The sequence below is a fragment of the Schistocerca serialis genome, chromosome 7, assembly GCF_023864345.2.
Source record: "Schistocerca serialis cubense isolate TAMUIC-IGC-003099 chromosome 7, iqSchSeri2.2, whole genome shotgun sequence".
Classification (NCBI taxonomy): Eukaryota; Metazoa; Arthropoda; class Insecta; order Orthoptera; family Acrididae; genus Schistocerca; species Schistocerca serialis.
Genome location: NC_064644.1, coordinates 323,198,656 through 323,217,086, shown reverse-complemented (window position 1 = coordinate 323,217,086; position 18,431 = coordinate 323,198,656). Strand labels below are relative to the sequence as shown.

At 45.9% G+C, this 18,431-nt stretch overlaps 1 protein-coding gene across 1 annotated transcript in view; it reads left to right on the top strand.

Moving 5' to 3' along the window:
• Positions 1 to 18,431, top strand: part of LOC126413042 (dendritic arbor reduction protein 1-like) — a 752,774-nt gene that overhangs the window by 570,988 nt on the left and 163,355 nt on the right. The window contains exon 5 of the mRNA XM_050082938.1: positions 1,891 to 2,032. Within this exon, the coding sequence (XP_049938895.1) occupies positions 1,933 to 2,032 (100 nt within the window). The 5' untranslated portion in view covers positions 1,891 to 1,932. The remainder of the gene's footprint in view (positions 1 to 1,890; positions 2,033 to 18,431) is intronic.

The window sequence follows — 18,431 nt, the reverse complement described above, 5'->3', positions numbered from 1 at the left end:
TCGGCTCCTTCAGTCGTCGGAGCTATGAGGACGATATTTTTCGAAAATTCAGATGGTATATCGGCAGAATCATACATTCTACAACCGACGTGAACAATCGTTTTGTTGCACCTACCCCAGTGATTTTAGAAATTCTGATGATATGTTGTCTATCCCTTATGCCTTATTTGATCGTAAGTCTTCCAAAGCTTAAGTCTTGATCTTAAGTCGATCTCTTTTAAGTTCTGATTTTTATAGTGGATTCCCTATATCTTCTATATCAACTCCTGCTTCTTCTCATATCCTGTCATCAGCCAAGTCTTCCCCCTCACAGAGGCCTTCAATATACTCTTTCCACCTACCCGCTCTCTCCTCTGCATTTAACAGTGACATTCGGACTGCACTCTTAATATTACCACCCTTGCTTTTAATTGCACAGAAAGCTGGTTTGACCTACCTATCTAATGAGTCAGTCCTTCTGGCAATCATTTCTTTTTTGAATTCCTTACATTTTACTTGTGGCCATTCGTCTTAGCTTCTCTGCACCTCCTATTCGTTTCAGTCCTAAGTGATTTGTATTTCTGTACTCCCGAATTTCCCTGTACATTTTGTACTTACTTTTCTCATCGATCAGCTGAAGTATTCCTTCTGTTACCCATTGTTTATTCGTAGTTAAATTCTTTGTGTGTATGGTTTCGTTTCCAACTTCTGTAACTGCCATTGTTAGAGAAGCCTGTTCCTCTTCAGCTGTACTGCCTACTGAGCTATTCCTTATTTCAGTACCTATCACGTTAGAGCACATCAAGCATCTCTCTTCATCTCTTAGCACTTCTGTATCCCACTTCTTTTCACACCGATTATTGCTGTGTAATCTCTTAAACTTCAGCCTACTCTTCATCACTACTATATTTTTTCGTGAGTCTATATCTGCTGGTGGGTATGCCTTAATCCAGTATCTGATTTTGGAATCTCTGCCTAATCATGATGTAATCCTAAATATGCAGTATTTTAAGACTGTCTTTTATTGTGGTACTGTGTCCTGTTTCGTCTACATGTTTTGCTGTAATTGATTGATAGCTCTGCCTACTCTGGAACAGCTAATATGTTCTTTAAAATGGGTTTTAACATTGCTGTCCATTTGGCCATTGGAGCATTTGCTGCAGTGACTGCATGTTACTTCATAACCCATTACTGGCTCAGTAATGCAGAGACCCATAAACCAGTTATTTATATATATATAAATTAGAGTGTATGTGTGTACATGTGTATGTCTGGGAGCTCCTCTCAGACCCCTGGATCGATTTCAACCAAATCTGGCACAGAAGTAATAGGCCTTGTGAGTATCAGCACTGTAGGGTTTATATGCTCCTCGCTCCAATAGGCTTGATGATAGGAGCAAATACGTATTTTTTGCAAATGCTGGTGCATAGACTGTCTTGCACGACGGGGATGTTGTGTGGAAATAATGTTGGCCTGCCAAATCAACCTGCTTCGCAGGTCAGCCTGTATGTCAGGGGCAAATAAATAATTTTTCAAGCCCCTGATGTGTAGTCTGCTGTGCATGACACACATGTTGTGGGAGTAGTATCAGTCTGGTATTGAAATGTATTTCAGGGGCTACACTTGCTGTTGAGCATGGCTGGGGATATGTTGAGATAGACAGAACAAGCTATGGACAGAGTGAGGGGAAGGAGGAAATGGACAAAGAGATGTGAAGGAGTAAATGGAGGAACAGAGAGGTTGGAAAGAGACAAACATATAGAGGTGGGAAGATGAGGTGGACAGAGAGAGGGAGGAAGGGGTGGACACAGAGTGCAGGAGAGTAGATGCATTCTATAGGCGCACATAGGCGAAGCCGCGGGGAATAGACTAGTAACTAAAGAAGTGACAGGACAACTGTCTTGCCCACAGGTGTAGCAGTGATCGCGGCACAGAGCAGAAGACAGAGGGGCCATGTCTGCAGCGACGGGCCACTCGCTGAACCTGATGGCGTGCGTGCGAGAGTCGTCGCCGCAGGAGCCGCCGGCCGACGCCGACCAGACCAGCCGCCAGGGTGAGTGACGTCACACACTTCCTTACTGACCGATGGCGTGTTTTCAGGAGACTTGACGATTCCATTTTTGCACTCAACATTTCGGCTACTGGCGTTGCTGCCTTCGTCAGGTGCTGTGAACTGTAATCGAATGTACGCTCGTTTCCTGGGCCCCAGCTTGCCTTCTCGTGCATGTTTCAAGCTTTAGATAAGAACTCAGGCCACGCGTTATTAAACTCTCGGTTCTTTTCTGCTAAAATTCCAGTGAACTGGAAGTGAGGCAAGGAATATTTGGAAGATACATTCCAATTCTGAAATTGCAGTGTGTGTGTGTGTGTGTGTGTGTGTGTGTGTGTGTGACAGAGAAGGAGATTTTCTTGTCAAGTACTTGGCATAATTCACGTCTATTTGACGTTTGTTGCATGCCACCTTCAAGATGTTGCAGCTTTTATGGGAATCAGTGCAATGAGACTATTTTTATCTTCGTCAACAGATGAACGATTTTACGGGCGTCCAGCATGCTGCAGGTGAAATAGATCAACAACTTTTCCTTCGACAGTTGCTTTAACAACGTTCATTTGTGTATTGGTGATAAGTATCTTCTGACATGAAACTTCCTGGCAGATTAAAACTGTGTGCCGAACCGAGACTCGAACTCGGGACCTTTGCCTTTCACGGGCAAGTGCTCTACCAACTGAGCTACCCAAGCACGACTCACGCCCCGTCCTCACAGCATTACTTCCACCAGTACATTGCTGTACAGATAACGATGGCGAAGCACCAAGTGGAACCAGTTGCATTTATTGAAGAACCTTTTAGTTGGAATTGCATCAGTGATTTACATTTTTATTTTTTGATTACTCTTTTATGCCACTTTTGTTGTTGTAACACTTACTTGTAACACTTAATTACTAGAATTCTCATTTGTACACGTTTTCTAAATGTAATCATGTACATAGATAAATAAATGAATTTAAAAAAAAGTTGGTAGAGCACTTGCCCGCGAAAGGCAAAGGTCCCGAGTTCGAGTCTCGGTCCGGCACACAGTTTTAATCTGCCCAGGAAGTTTCATATCAACGCACATTCCGCTGCAGAGTGAAAATCTCATTCCCATTTTCGGACATTATATCAATTTTCATTCTTCATAACTATTTAAAATACATTAAAACACAGTAAATGATTGTATTTTAAGTAGTTAGGAAGACAGATTGTTTGAAGATGGACACAATATCCGAAACTAGTCACCACCAATAAATTAAGGATACTACTTAAATCGACTTTCGATGAAATTTCAGCCATTTATTTCACGATGAAAGATTTCACATTATCTCATGTATGTGTACAATTTGTAATTTTTCCTCCTATCTATGTAATTATGTAGTTATGTAGTTCTCAATTCGTTCGAGCAATCAATCATTCATAATAGGAAACACAGTCATAACTCAGTCACTCAAAATGATTCAGAAATTTTACTTGTTAGAATGAAATCAGGCGATGATTCTTCTTCTCTGCAGGCTCGTGCTTTGCGGCAGTCTGCTAATCTGTACATCTGTACAAATAAAATGCCTCGTATTTTTGGGAGCGTTGTATAATCTGTCGGGAAACCTCAGATCAAGCGGATATTTGTCTTTGATGAAGTTTAACCTTCCGAAGAAGTAATGGAGCTCTTGGATTATTAAATGCAGGTTCGTATCCAGTCTTTCGGAAGTTCCCTTCTGATTAACAACTACGCAATATATCGATGAATATCATTAATTCTCAAATGTCAAATAATGTAAATTGTTACACACCTTTTGTATGAAGGAGCAATATATATATTTTTCCCATTTAATCATACAATTTCTTATCAGTTATCTTTTGTCATAAATCTCAATATTCAGATTACAATTCTTCAAACAATGCTCAGGCTAATCGGCACGAAGACAATCTCGGAAGCTTTTTTTCTAACAACCACCAGAGAGAGTACTACAAAGAATAATTATGCGCTCATGGCATAGCTATTGTATGAAATTACTTTGCGCATCGATTCAGCGAGTATGAAGATAGAAAATTAGTAAACGTCATTCAAGGGTAGAATTGTATCAGAATAATTCATTGAATATAAAGAGATATTACAAATTTTCCACACACTGTTTACGGCACCATGGTTCCTTACCCCCAACTGCTACAACTGCCGCTCCCCATTCCCCCAACATCTTTGGAAGCTCGTATAGTTATCACTTTAACTCTCTGTAACGCTTCAGATTTTTTATCGAAAATTCATATAATTTTATCTACGTAATGACTGATATAGGACAGCATTGAGAAACATACTCTCTTACACTTCATCAGTTATCGTCACAAGCCCTCCAGCATTTTTACCGTTTGCTCTACCTGGGCGGTGAACTATCCAAACTCTCTAGTTTCTTTCTCTGCCTCGTGATGACTGGGTGTTGTGTGCTGTCCTTAGGTTAGTTCGGTTTAAGTAGTTCTAAGTTCTAGGGGACTGATGACCATAGACGTTAAGTCCCATAGTGCTCAGAGCCATTTGAACCATCTCTAGTTTCACAGTGAACCAAATCACCAGGTGAGCACCCAGTAATGCTGTCGTAATCTGTCGCTGGGCTACTGGGTCACCGTGTGCTATGTTGTACAGGAGACACGACGGCCGTAATTCGTCATTGGGGGTGCCTGGCATGCGGCGAGTCGCGCGGACACGTGGCACGTATTACTACGTGTGGCAGCAGGCCATTAACTCTGTGCGCAGGCCTTGTTTACACCTGAGCACGTGTGAGGAGAATGCGAATACTGCGCATAGCGGCGCGGCACGATAAAAGCATCGCGCGCACACACACACACACACACACACACACACACAAACACACACACACACACACTTCCGCACTCACGCACGCACTAGCACACGCAGCCATGCAAACTCACGCACACTAAGTGAGGAGTGCGGTAGGGGGAGGGGGGCGGTAGAATGGGGATCTTTTCCTCCTTCCCATTAGAGACAACACCAACACGCGAAAGCACTCACGCTTAAATGCCGAATTATGAGCCACTATAAGTGAAAATTCTCTGCGAGCGCGCGTAAGAGGTCAACACACGCACAAGCACGTTCCTTACTCCACTGGCGTTACCTCACGGTCATTATTATTACTTCATGAAGTACAGGAGCAAATTCTTTGCGTAGTTAAGGATTTATTAATACAAATGAGACGTTACTAAAAGTCTTTTCATGCATGTACGATGTAAGTAGGCTGTTTAGGTTTTTATGTTGCTAACGTCACGTAGCGCTCTATATGAAAATCACTGACTGTGCTGTGTGAAGTCTGTGGCTGGTTGGCATTGTTGGAATATTCGCTTTTGTAGTGCTGGGCAGTTGGATGTGAACAGCGCGTAGCGTTGCGCAGTTGGAGGTGGGAAGTGAGATGGCAGAGTTTTGAGAGCGGATGATCTGGACGTGTGTCCATCAGAGAGAGTAAATTTGTAAGACTGGATGTCATGAACTGATATATATATATTATGACTTTTGAACACTATTAAGGTAAATACATTGTTTGTTCTCTACCAAAATCTTTCATTTGCTAACTATGCCTATCAGTAGTTAGTGACTTCAGTACTTAGAATCTTTTATTTAGCTGGCAGTATTGGCGCTCGCTGTATTGCAGTACTTCGAGTAACGAAGATTTTTGTGAGGTAAGTGAATCATGAAAGGTATAGGTTATTGTTAGTCAGGGCCATTCTTTTGTAGGGATTATTGAAAGTCAGATTGCGTTGTCCTAAAAATATTGTTTGTCAGTTTATTGATGATCTGAATAAGTAAAGAGAGAAATATCTGTGCACGTTCAGTTTTGCTCAGCTGTTTGAAAATCAAATAACGTGATGAGTTTCTCAAAACAATCATTCATAAATTTTTCTAAGGGGAGGTTTCAAAGAAAACGCACCTGCGTCAACACTGTGAAGTTCCCTCTACCAATTCACATGCGGGATATGTTCCTATATTTTATAGTTTGTTTAAAATAAATAACTGAAATCTGTTCTTTCTTTTTGAGTCATCCGGTGTTTGTTTAAAGGTTCAAATGGCTCTAAGCACTATGGGACTTAACATCTGAGGTCATCAGTCCCCTAGAACGTAGAACTTCTTAAAGCTAACTAACCTAAGGACATCACACACATCCATGCCCGAGGCAGGATTCGAACCTGCGAACGTGACAGCAGCGCGGTTCCGAACTGAAGCGCCTAGAACCGCTCGGCCACAGCGGCCGGCTTGTTTAAAGGAACAAGAAAGAATAGACGACAAAAGTCGTAAACACTGTCATAGCCACGGCCTTACGCAGCCGCGTGGAAGTCATTAGGATCGGACTGTAAACGCTTTAAACTTAAGTTCGTCTATATTACAACAAACAAGTTCACGAACTGAGTTACGTACGTCACCCACCTTTACTATATATCAAACAGTTCGCTGCTTTTACTGTCTCATCGTAAAAGTGATATCTTTTGCGTATAATGAATTGAAGAGGGGTTAACGCACCTACACGTAGGGAGAAAGTAGAAGCCGCCAGCCACCTGGAACTAAGCGCTAGCCGAGCCCGCGAGTACGTCTCCCACCGGAGGAGTAGCCTTGCTTTCACTCTCGCTGCCCACATGGCAGCCACACAGCCACCTTTCTGGTCACACCAGTCTTTCAACCGACTGCATCTGCCGTATCCACATTTATCACGCCTCAACCAGTCTCACCTGCGTCTTCATAATTACCCTTTCTCTCAGCCAGCGCTGATCAGAACCCGCCGACGTTTTACATGCAGCATAATGGACGATTAAGGAAACCAGGTTTTATTATTACGCGTAATTAGGACCGTGAAGCACTTTATTAGCCTTTACTGTGTTTCATAGAATTCAGAGATCAAAAACAATTAAAGTAGTTGAACGTTATTTACTTTATATGAAGATGGTATCTGTTCTTTCGGACATGTCCGAAAGAACAGATAACATCTTCATATACTAACCGGCCATTGACCTTCTTCTTCTGTGCTGGATCCACACGCATTGCACGAACTCTTACGGGACTCTGTAAGATTGTCTGCCGCGAGTAATGAGTGTAACGGGCAGCGGCACTGCGAATGTAGTGTCTGGACATTAAGATGGGGATGTGGGTCTCACGGGGAGCGTGCAAGGGATAAATCCCTGCAGTCGCACTATCCTCTGTGCCCTCAGTAGCTCAGATGGATTCGCCGGCATGGTAGCTCAGCGTGTTCGGTCAGAGGGCTGCGTACTCTCTGTAATAAAAAAATTGAGTCAATGAATCAACGATCAACTTGAACGGATGTTTTGTGATGTCCGCCCAGACCAAACGCAACGAACTATTGTAACCTCCCCGCAAAAATTTAAAGATATTATTTTAAATGCTAATGCATATTGAGCTAAGTGTAAGCTCCCCAGAGAAATTTTGAAACACAATAGTTGAATGTTAACAAGGATACAACCTAACGTAACCTCCCAGCAAATAAATTCAATGACAATGACAGTTAAACAAAAATTAGCAATCTGACCCAAGTATAAGTTCCTCACAAAAATGAAAGTCAATTCAGTGATAATAAAATCTCAGTAACAATGAAAACACGAACAGATCGAAATGTCGATCTTAGGCCCTGTGCAAAAAAATCATAATTAATTTCTTACCTCATTGAAATTGCATGTCAAAGTTCTGCTCTTATTGTTGGCCACAGCTTGGAGGAAATGCATTGCAAGTATTATTTTTTTTATTTTTTTTTATTTTGAAATTTAACTGAAACTTTTCTTTAAAGGAAATGGAAGGAAATCGTTCGTTCAATTAAATAGTTCTTTTGTTAAAAATATTGCTTTGAAATCAAAATTATTATTGGGGCGATTGTTGCACAAATTAGTTACAGTTAATTTACATTATTAGCTGAGCGCATTTAAAAATAATATACCTCATCCTGAATCTTGACCAGAGTGCCATGTCGACGCCCGCCGACTCCTCACACACAACTGCACTAGGCTGCTACTACCGACATACTGCTCTGCCCTACTGCTACTGACAGACTGCCCACTGACTACTGCTCGCAACTGTACTGCACGACTACTACTGACAGAGTACCGCTCGCAACTCTCGCGCGGTCAAGCGCAGACTAGCCACGATAAATGGCTCTCTGGTCAGAGACTCTGCAATGCCTCGCCATCGCCGCCACACAACATACGTGTTTCACTATATCGAACAAAATGAAAAAAATAGAGCGTCTGCCATGCAAGCAGGAGATCCCGGGTTCGAGTCCTGGTTGGGGCACACATTTTCAACTGTCCCCGTTGATGTATATCAACGCCTGTCGACAGCTTAGGGTTTTGATTTGATTATCATTTCGTTATTTACTTTAGTTTCCTGCTAAGCATAAGTGTTTTTGCGTAAATTGTGCTGAAGGACGTTTTCTGCAGACTGCTTTCGACCTAGGCTTTCATTTTTCACCACAACCAAAGAATTTTTTTACATGCACAGACAAATGATCACAGTTTCACAAAAATTGGATGATTTATTCAAGAGAAAGAGCCTCACAATCTGAGCAAGTCAGTAACGCGTTGGTCCATATCTACCCCTTATCCAAGCTGTTACTCGGCTTGGCATTGATTGATAGAGCTACTGGATGTCCTCCTGAGGGATATCGTGCCAGATTCTGTCCAACTGGCAGGTTAGATCGTCAAAACTCCGAGATGGTTGGAGGGCTTTTCCTACCAAGCTCCAAAGATTCTCGGGGAGAGGTCCGGTGACGTTGCTCGCCAAGTTAGGAATTGGGAAGCTCGAAGACGAGCAGTAGAAATTCTCGCCTTGAGCGGGCGAGCATTATCCTGCTGAAATGTAAGCCCAGGTTGGCTTGCCGGTAAGGACATCAAAACGGGGCGCAGAATATCGTCAGTGTACCACTGTACTGTAAGCATGAGTGTATATTACAATATACACTCGTGCTCATAAATTAGGGATAATTGCAGAACGTGGTGCCACACAACGTGACACTACACAAAACTGGCGTTAATAGCATAGGCACATAGGGAACACACACGACACAGATCTGTAAGTCAACGGTACTGGTGATAAGTTGAGAAAACCGTCCCGAAACACGAGTGCTACAAAACGCCACTGTTCCCTGCGCATGTACCCCGACATCAATATGGGAGGTGATCACCATGCACACGTGCAAAATGACGTCCCAATACACCTGACCTGTTACAGTTCCTCTGTCAAAGACACGCAGGGGTGTACGTGCACCAGTCATAATCCCAGACCCACACCATCAAACCACGACCTCCAAACAGGTCCCTATCAAGGACATTAAGGGGTTGGTATCTGGTTCCTGGTTCACGCCAGATGAAAACCCGGCGAGGATCACTGTTCAGACTATACCTTGACTCGTCCGTGAACATAACCTGGGACCACTGTTCCAATGACCATGTACTGTGTTCTTGACACCAGGCTTTACGGGCTCTCCTGTGACCAGGGGTCAGTGGAATGCACCTTGCAGGTCTCCGGGCGAATAAACCATGTCTGTTCAGTCGTCTGTAGACTGTGTGTCTGGAAACAACTTTTCCAGTGGCTGCGGTAAGGTCCCGAGCAAGGCTACCTGCAGTATTCCGTGGCCGTCTGTCGGCACTGATGGTGAGATATCGGTCCTCTTGTGGTGTTGTACGCTGTGGACGTCCCGTACTGTAGCGCCTGGACACGTTTCCTGTCTGCTGGAATCATTGCCATGATCTTGACATCACACCTCGTGGCACGCGGAGGGCCCGTGCTACGACCTGCTGTGTTTGGCCAGCGTCCAGTCGCCCTAGTATTCTACCCCTCATAACGTCATCAATAGGTGTTCTCTGAGCCATTTTCAACACACAGTCACCATTAGTACGTCTGAAAACGTCCGCACACTTACTCCCTGCAACGTACTCTGACATGCACCAACACGCCTTGAAAGGTGGCTACACTGAGTCACAGGCCAGAGAATGCGCCAAAGATTATTATTCCGCCGCCTCCACAGGTGCAGTGGTAGTTCAGAGGTTGTCGAGGGCAGTAGTAGTTCAGAGGATGTCGAGTGCAGTTGTTGTTCTGTTGGGCGAGAGAGTAGATGCCGTTCGGTTGGTGTAATGTATAGATGGAAGAAGTTGCAATGATCACAGTGTATTTTTCGTCAATATATATTGAGGGAAAAAAAAGTATTACAGATTTCTTTAATGACAATGCCTCTTGGTCACAGGTTCAGTCAACAAAGCATCTGGCTCGTGTTAATGTATTAGACTTGTAATTCTGGTTTCTATGTGCAATTATAGAATTTCTGGTTTTTCAATTAGTTCATTGTAAATGGTGTTTAAAATATCTTGTCGTACTGAGGAAGAACCGAGCCAGATACATGTACGTTGATTCACACTACCACACACAGAACAGTTACACTTGTGCTTTGTTGTTTCGTAGCTTTTATAGTTGCAGGGGACTTAATTAATCAATTGTGTTAATGGAAATTTCTTGTCATTCTTTATTTTTATTTTATGCAGTCAGATTGCGTGCTAATACTACTCAGGGCCAACCGGTTACGAGACTTCATAACCGGACACACAGCTACTAAAGTTATTGCATTTATTCATTATTCTTTTTAATTAAGCCCCCATGCAACCTTTGCATATGTGGACTGCTACCAGCGCCACCGTACGACGACCGCAGGTCAAATGCACCCCATGGTCATATCCCGAGGTGATTTAAACCCGCAAACCGCCCACCAGAGCGTTGTTTCACCATGTATCAGCATTATCCTTAACTTATGAGCACGAGTGTAAGACACCCCAGACCGTCTCTCATGGATGTCAGGCCATATGGCGAGCAACAGTCAGGTTGGTATCCCACTGCTGCCCAGGACGTCTCCACACACGTCTTTTGCCTGAAATCACGTTGACTGGAGTAGAACTGCCTTCAGTCATGAGTTATGCTCCGAACTGATCCACGATGACTAGCGAAGACTTGCATGTGACCTGTGGCACTAATAAAAGGCGCCATGACAGTTGTGGACTATGTGAACCTTACGAATGCACACTTTCGCAACGATATTCATTAAAAAAACATTGTCGGCAGCGGATTTCACACTGCCGAAAGCTCGTGGGCAGTTAACCACTGCTTGAAATCCGAGAATATTTTATTATGTGAACAATATTGGGGACAACCTTCCTCGATGGCGATGGCGTATTCCAGAAGGATACGTGCCCCTGTAACAAGCTCAGAATCGTGTTATAGAGGTTGATAGTGAAATCACGTTGACGTCTTGGCCGTCGCATTCGCCGCATCTGAATCTGATGAACACATCCGGCGGACACTAGGAGGCGCCAGCTTCGAGCCTGCAAACCAGTGGCCGGTAATTTACAGAACTTGCGAGATCTGTATGTAGACATTGGGTGCCACTTACCTCGGGAACCTATCAAGAACTCAGAATCGCCTCTGCGTTGCGTCAGAATGGTGGACGAACTCGTTATGAAGCAGATGATCATTATGTTCTGCCTCAGTGTAGCAACACAAGGAGAAGATGGTGACATCTGGATGCATAGATAGTACACACTCTCACCGCTTAGTCTGCGGTCACAATAGTACCGATATCGGTGGATTCCGCCGACGACCGACATTGGCCGAAGGCGACGGATCTTATCAATACGGCACTAAACGTTGTCACTCAGTAGCCGAGCTCATCACTCAAACGTACTGACTTCGGACACCAATCGATGAAATTGAGATCAATTTTTTTCTTCGGTGACATCAGCCGAAATTCTCACACACGGATATGGACTGTGAGAAGCTGACACGTGTACTCTAAGAAAGAATCAGGTTCTGGCATCCTGAGGATGAAAAACATCATAATCGCGATATACTTTGGATTCTATGGACTGAAATGGCACGTTCATTGGAAAAAATAAGCACGCAAAATCTTCATCGGATATTTTAGGAGCAAATTATAATCTCATTTTAAGTGAAAAGGGTGACATATCTTATGCTTCAGGTAATGTAACTGATCTTTTTTGGGCTGTGATAGGTGGGTGTTAACTGTCTACAAATTATTATTAATGCTGACCGGCGTTTTTGTGTCAGTGGGGTGGTGATTCTGTTATATAAAGTGGTTTGAAATCTGTGTCTGGTTCTAGTTTCAGTATTTTCAGTCCAGAGTAATTTATACCAAACTTTATGCTTTTCTTATTCATTTGTGCTGAAGAACGGTCATTGAAGGTTAACTGACGTATGGTGCACAAATTCAAATAGATACAGCTAAACAGAATGTTTGTAATCGCTTTTCAAGGACACCAATAATCACCTTGAGTATGTAACAGAACGTTTCTCCATTCATCTTATATATTTGTAACACTTGTCTGGTTATTCCGATAACTAAGGACGGAATGTACAGTACTCGCTACGCTCTTTTCGAGACAGGCAGACCTCGTTCACGTGAATTCGGCGTCTTTTTAATTGCAGAAATCGCATTGTAGCACTCGTCTCCAACCACAGAAGCGTCGCGGTATCCATTCAAATTCAAATGGTTCTAAACACTATGGGTCTTAATATCTGAGGTCATCAGTCCCCTAGACTTAGAACTACTTAAACCTAACTAACCTAAGGACATCACACACTTCCATGCCAGAGGCAAGATTCGTACCTGCGGCCGCAGCAGCAGCGTGGTTCTGGACTAAAACGCCTAGAACCGGTCGGCCACAACGGCCGGCTTGGTATCCATTCCACCCTAGGTTAAAATCTAACCCACTCAGACATAAAGGATGTTTCAAGATGAATATGGTGCTTTTAAGGTTTTGTACCGTTCATTATGTTCAACTTACAATTATAAATAATTCATCAAATGGAAGAGCAACTGCAACTTCTGTTTCTATATCTTATCGTTTCCAGCTGTTGCTAGCCCTGAAGCCTACCGACTATGGTTTACGTGCCAGTTTTGTAGACGAAATGTTGCTGCAAGGCGACGAAGATTTTCTGGATCGTGTCTTCGTGAAGAATCGACATTTTACCCAAGTGGAAATATGAACACACATAACGTGCGCATGTGGAGATCAGCGAATCTCCTCGAAATGGTACTGTTTCATAAAGACTCCTCTAAATCGGAGGTTTTTTGTGCCCGGTGCTGGCGGAAAGTATATGGGACTTTCTTTTTCGGTGAGCAAACGTAAATGGTGTTTCTCATCTTGAGGCACTAGAACCTCAATTGGAAGAAGCTGAACCACAGAACTTTCTTTGGCAGGGGCATAACTCGGTACGCGATTGGTTAAACGACGTTGTACCCGACCCCCTGGATTGGTCCCAGGGGGCCGGATCACAGAGCTTCTTTCGCATTGTCTCCACGATCGCCCGATCTGACGCCATGCGATCTTCTCCTTTGGGGGTTCATAAAGTATCACGTGCATGCGCTTCCGCTACCAGCCGATTTGCCCGACTTAAGAAACAGGACTGAAGCAGTTGTTGGAACAATTACTGCAGACACAGTAATCAAGGTTTGGGGAGCGCTCGCATGTCGAGTCGATAATACTTCGAAGAAAAACTGTTGCATGTTCTCTTTCATTTGACGTTCTACTGAATGTCATAAGAACCACAAAGCCTAAAAACCCCGATTTATTTTTTAAAAAACACGGTAGAATAGATTCTAAACTAACTTAACCCCCTAGATCTCGCCAAAAATTGACGAAGAGGATCGGACGCACTGTGACCAAGCTGTCGGCCGATTGTTATCGGGCGACCTCTGGCGACGGCGTCTGGCGACTGTTGTCGGTGCCGCTGCGAATTCAGGCAGCCTTAGCTGTCTTCCAGCTGCCACCTCGTGAAAGGATCAGCAACAGCTGGTCGCTACGCAGTGCGGGCGTGCAGATCGATTGCGGCGTGTGACGTCATGCAACGCGCGGCGCGCGGGCGCTCTCGCATTCGGCGCACGCCTTTCATTCATCCCACCCACGCCGCGCTGTCGCAGCGCAGACGGCACGCGGTCCGCCGCCCCTACAGACCGCATAAGCCCACAGGGATCACAGCGCTGTCAGAGATAAACCTAGTTCCACGATAGCAGTCGTAGGCGGTATTTAGCTCCGGATGGCAATTTCTGTGGTCTTCGATCACTCGTCATCAACATCAGTTCCATTTTCTGCATTGAGCGTTTGAACAATCCACCGTTACTGCTCTAATGGAAGCGACTTGCCGTTGCCTTCCTTTGACGAGTTTTTGTTGTTGCGGTCTTCAGTTCAAACACTGATTTGACCCATGTCTCTGGCCGAGCGGTTCTAGGCGCTACAGTCTGGCACCGCGCGACCGCTACGGTCGCAGGTTCGAATCCTGCCTCGGGCATGGGTGTGTGTGATGTCCTTAGGTTAGTTAGGTTTAAGTTCAAATGGTTCAAATGGCTCTGAGCACTATGGGACTTAACTGCTACGGTCATCAGTCCCCTAGAACTTAGAACTACTTAAACCTAACTAACCTAAGGACAGCACACAACACCCAGCCATCACGAGGCAGAGAAAATCCCTGACCCCGCCGGGAATCGAACCCGGGAACCCGGGCGTGGGAAGCGATAACGCTACCGCACGACCACGAGATGCGGGCTAGGTTTAAGTAGTTCTAAGTTCTAGGGGACTGGTGACCTCAGATGTTAAGTCCCATAGTGCTCAGAGCCATTTGAACCATTTTTTTGATCCATGTCTCTGCGATCGTCTATCCTGTAATAGCCTTTTCTTGTCTATATAGCTATTGTAAGCTATGAATGGCAGTCAAATGAAAACCTGACACCCGCCACACGACGACCATGTAATGGTTCCACTCGAAAGTAATCACCACATATGTAAAGACATTCACCCCATTGGGTGATGAAAAGCTCAGTTCCCGTTTCGTAGAACGCGGTCGGCCGCTGACGGTTCCACATCCGCACTCAGTCTTGCATTTCCTCGTCCGACTGGAACCGACGGCTACGCGTACCTTTCTTCAGGTAGTTAAAGAAGTTAAAATCACACAGTGTAAGATCCAGGCTGTACGGAGTATGTCGCAGGGTTTCCCAGCCAATCCTCTTAAGGGCAACATTCGACTGATTGACAGTGTGGTGGCGGGCGTTATCCACTGCTCTGAGCACTACGGGACTTAACATATGAGGTCATCAGTCCCCTAGACGTAGAACTACTTAAACCAACTAACATAAGGACATCACACACATCCATGCCCCAGGTAGGATTCGAACCTGCAACCGTAGCGGTCACGCGGTTCCAGACTGAAGCGCCTAGAACCGCTCGGCCACGCCGGCCAGCGCCGAAGAAATCCACCGAGCGAGGTGGCGCAGTGGCTAGCACACTGGACTCGCATTAGGGAGGACGAGGGTTCAATCCCGCGTCCGACCATCCTGATTTAGGTTTTCCGTGATTTCCCTAAATCGATACACGCAAATGCCGGGATGGTTCCTTTGAAAGGGCACGGCCGAGTTCCTTCCCCGTCCTTCCCTAATCCGATGAGACCGATGACCTCGCTGTCTGGTCTCCTCCCCCAAACAACCCAACCCAACCCCGAAGAAAGCAACAGGTGTTCACACAGGTTGCGGTAAGATCTTGATGACCTTCTTCGACTACAGAGGCCCTTTCCTCGTCGAGTTCCTCGAGCGTGGAACCGCAATCAGTACGCAGTGCCATGAAGACGCTTTGCAGAAAATACGACGCGCTGCACGATAATGCCTGCCCCCACACTACAATGAGATGATGATACACTTCAGAGACTTGGTTGGGGAACACTGCATCATTCTCCGTACTGCATGGTTCTTTCAACGTGTGATTTTCACATCTATGGCGACCTGAAGATAGACATGCACGAATCTCGGTTTCAGTCGGACGAGAATATGAAAGAGTTGGGTGCGGTTGTGGATCCATCAGTGGCCAACCCCCTTCTACAAAGCAGGGATCTCAATTCTTGAAACTTCCTGGCAGATTAAAACTGCGTGCCGGACCGAGACTCGAACTCGGGACCTTTGCCTTTTGCAGGCAAGTGTTCTACCAACTGAGCTACCCAAGCACGACTCACGACCCGTCCTCACAGCTTTACTTCTGCCAGTACCTCGTCTCCTACCTTCCAAACTTTACAGAAGCTCTCCTGCGAACATTGCAGAACTAGCCATCCTGAAAGAAAGGATAGTGCGGAGACGTGACGACGGGGCGTGAGTCGTGCTTGGGTAGCTCAGTTGGCGCAGTCTGCTTTAGGCGGTGGTGCGGCACGGACCTGCTGTCCCGGCCGCGGGCGCGCGTGGACGAGGAAGTGTTTACACCGTCGGTACTCGCGCGTGTTGTCTGACTCGATCGCCATGGCACACAATTTTCGAAAGACTACGCTCCAATTTACGTTCGACAACGAATTTGCCAGACCCAAAGCTTTCGAAATAGAGCGTTTTTTGAGGGAAGAAGTTCGTTTACCTGCTACGGACATCATTGGAATACACCTGTCCATTGTAAGCAGTACAATGTACGTAAAGATGACCGATGAAGCTGCGTGTGAAAGAACTCTCACCGCTGCTCAAAGAGGATTTAAATTTCGACACTCTGATGGCCATATCAGCGATGTAACAGTAGCTCCTTCAGGATTGGGTGTGAGGATGATTCGGATCTTTGAACTGCCGTTTGAGGTGCCAGAATCGATGGTTACTGAATCGCTGCGACCATATGGAACGGTACTTAGTCATACGCCTGAACGCTGGGCAAGTTTTAGTACCTATCCTGTGCTAAACGGCGTGCGACAGGTGCGGATCGTCCTTACTAAACATATCCCGTCTTATTTATACATTGGCGGGTGTCGAGCTATTGTGATCTACGATGGCCAGCCACGCACTTGTTCTGGCTGTGGTGGAGAAGGACATATCCGCTCGGAGTGCGTACAACGCCGCGTCGTGCAACTGCCACATGGAGACGCGTCACAGCGAGAAGTTCCCACGCAACTGCCGATGACGTACGTGTCGGTGGCTCGCCGGGAGGTGTTGCCCAGTTCGGAGCGTGACAAGGACGTGTATATGCAAGAGTCGACCGAGTTACGGGAGCATGGAGGTGACTCGGAGAATGTCCCTACGCCCACGTCACGTCGGTTGAGGGAGGAACCTTCCGACAACTCACATGAAGCACGCGACTTGGAAGTAGAGGTCGAGACAGTGGCGCCGGCAACGGACCAACGAACGATCGACGAACACAGTGAGGCAGCAGAGGGCAGGGCACGCAAACAGCGATCGCCGAAGCGTCGCAAAAAGCGTCGCCATAATTCGGGTGACACGTCCCCCCCTCGCCTAGGGGATACGGAAGTTACCATAGCCGAAGAACTGTCTGACACAGAACACGTGCCTTTAGAGGACGCTGACAGGATTCCGTCAGATGGAGACCGGATGTCCTGCCTTTCAGATGGTCCCTCTTCATTGACACCGACTGACCCAGAGCTGCCGACGAAGGAGTCAGGGATACCAATGTCCCAGCAGCCTCGTCGAAATACATCAGAGGACGTTTCTCGGATGGATGACCACTGCGACTGGGCGGAACCAGTCGAGGACATACAGGAATTGCCACCCCCTAATGATGACCACTCACCTACAGGATGCACACCACGGAACGACAACAAAAGAGGGCAGCCCGTTGGCGGGCACCCCTCTGAGCACGAATAGTGGACTAACGCCCTTGGAGTTCTCAGTGACATGACACGAGCATGACAACGACAACGAACCAAGCATATAAGGTGGGCACAGTGAACATTAACACCGCACGTTCGCTTGCAAAGATGCAACTTCTCCGGGACATGATTTACGCCACTGACGTTGATATTCTGCTGATGCAGGAAACCTGCAATGCTGCTTTTCCCGACGTGCACGGATACAACACTTACCTAGCGCCGACTCCAGATGGAGGACGTGGCACAGCGATACTAGTCCGGGAAGGGATTCCGATGTGTGACCTCGTTTACCTTCCTTCGGCTCGGGGTTTGGCTATGACCGTGAACGGCATTCGTATCGTCAACATCTATGCACCCTCCGGATCTGACAATCGACAGGCGCGTGCACGATTCTACTCGGAGGAGATTGCCCCCCTATTCCATGGACGGTATGACCACATCTTGGTAGGGGGGGATTTTAACTGTGTACTCGCCCCGAAGGATCAAACTCCTAATTTCAGCTCATGCCACGCATTGAACACGATCTGCCGGGACATGGCCCTTATGGACACGTGGGAAAAGATCCATGGGCAGCGGGAGGGCTACACGTATTTTACTAGCCATTCGGCGAGCAGGCTGGATCGGATTTATGTTTCTGACGGATTAAGAGATCACGTGTTGGCTGCTGAACGTTGGCCCACAGCTTTTACGGATCACCTTGCATATTTATGCACGTTAACCCTCCCACGGCAGAGGGTCTGGCGGAGT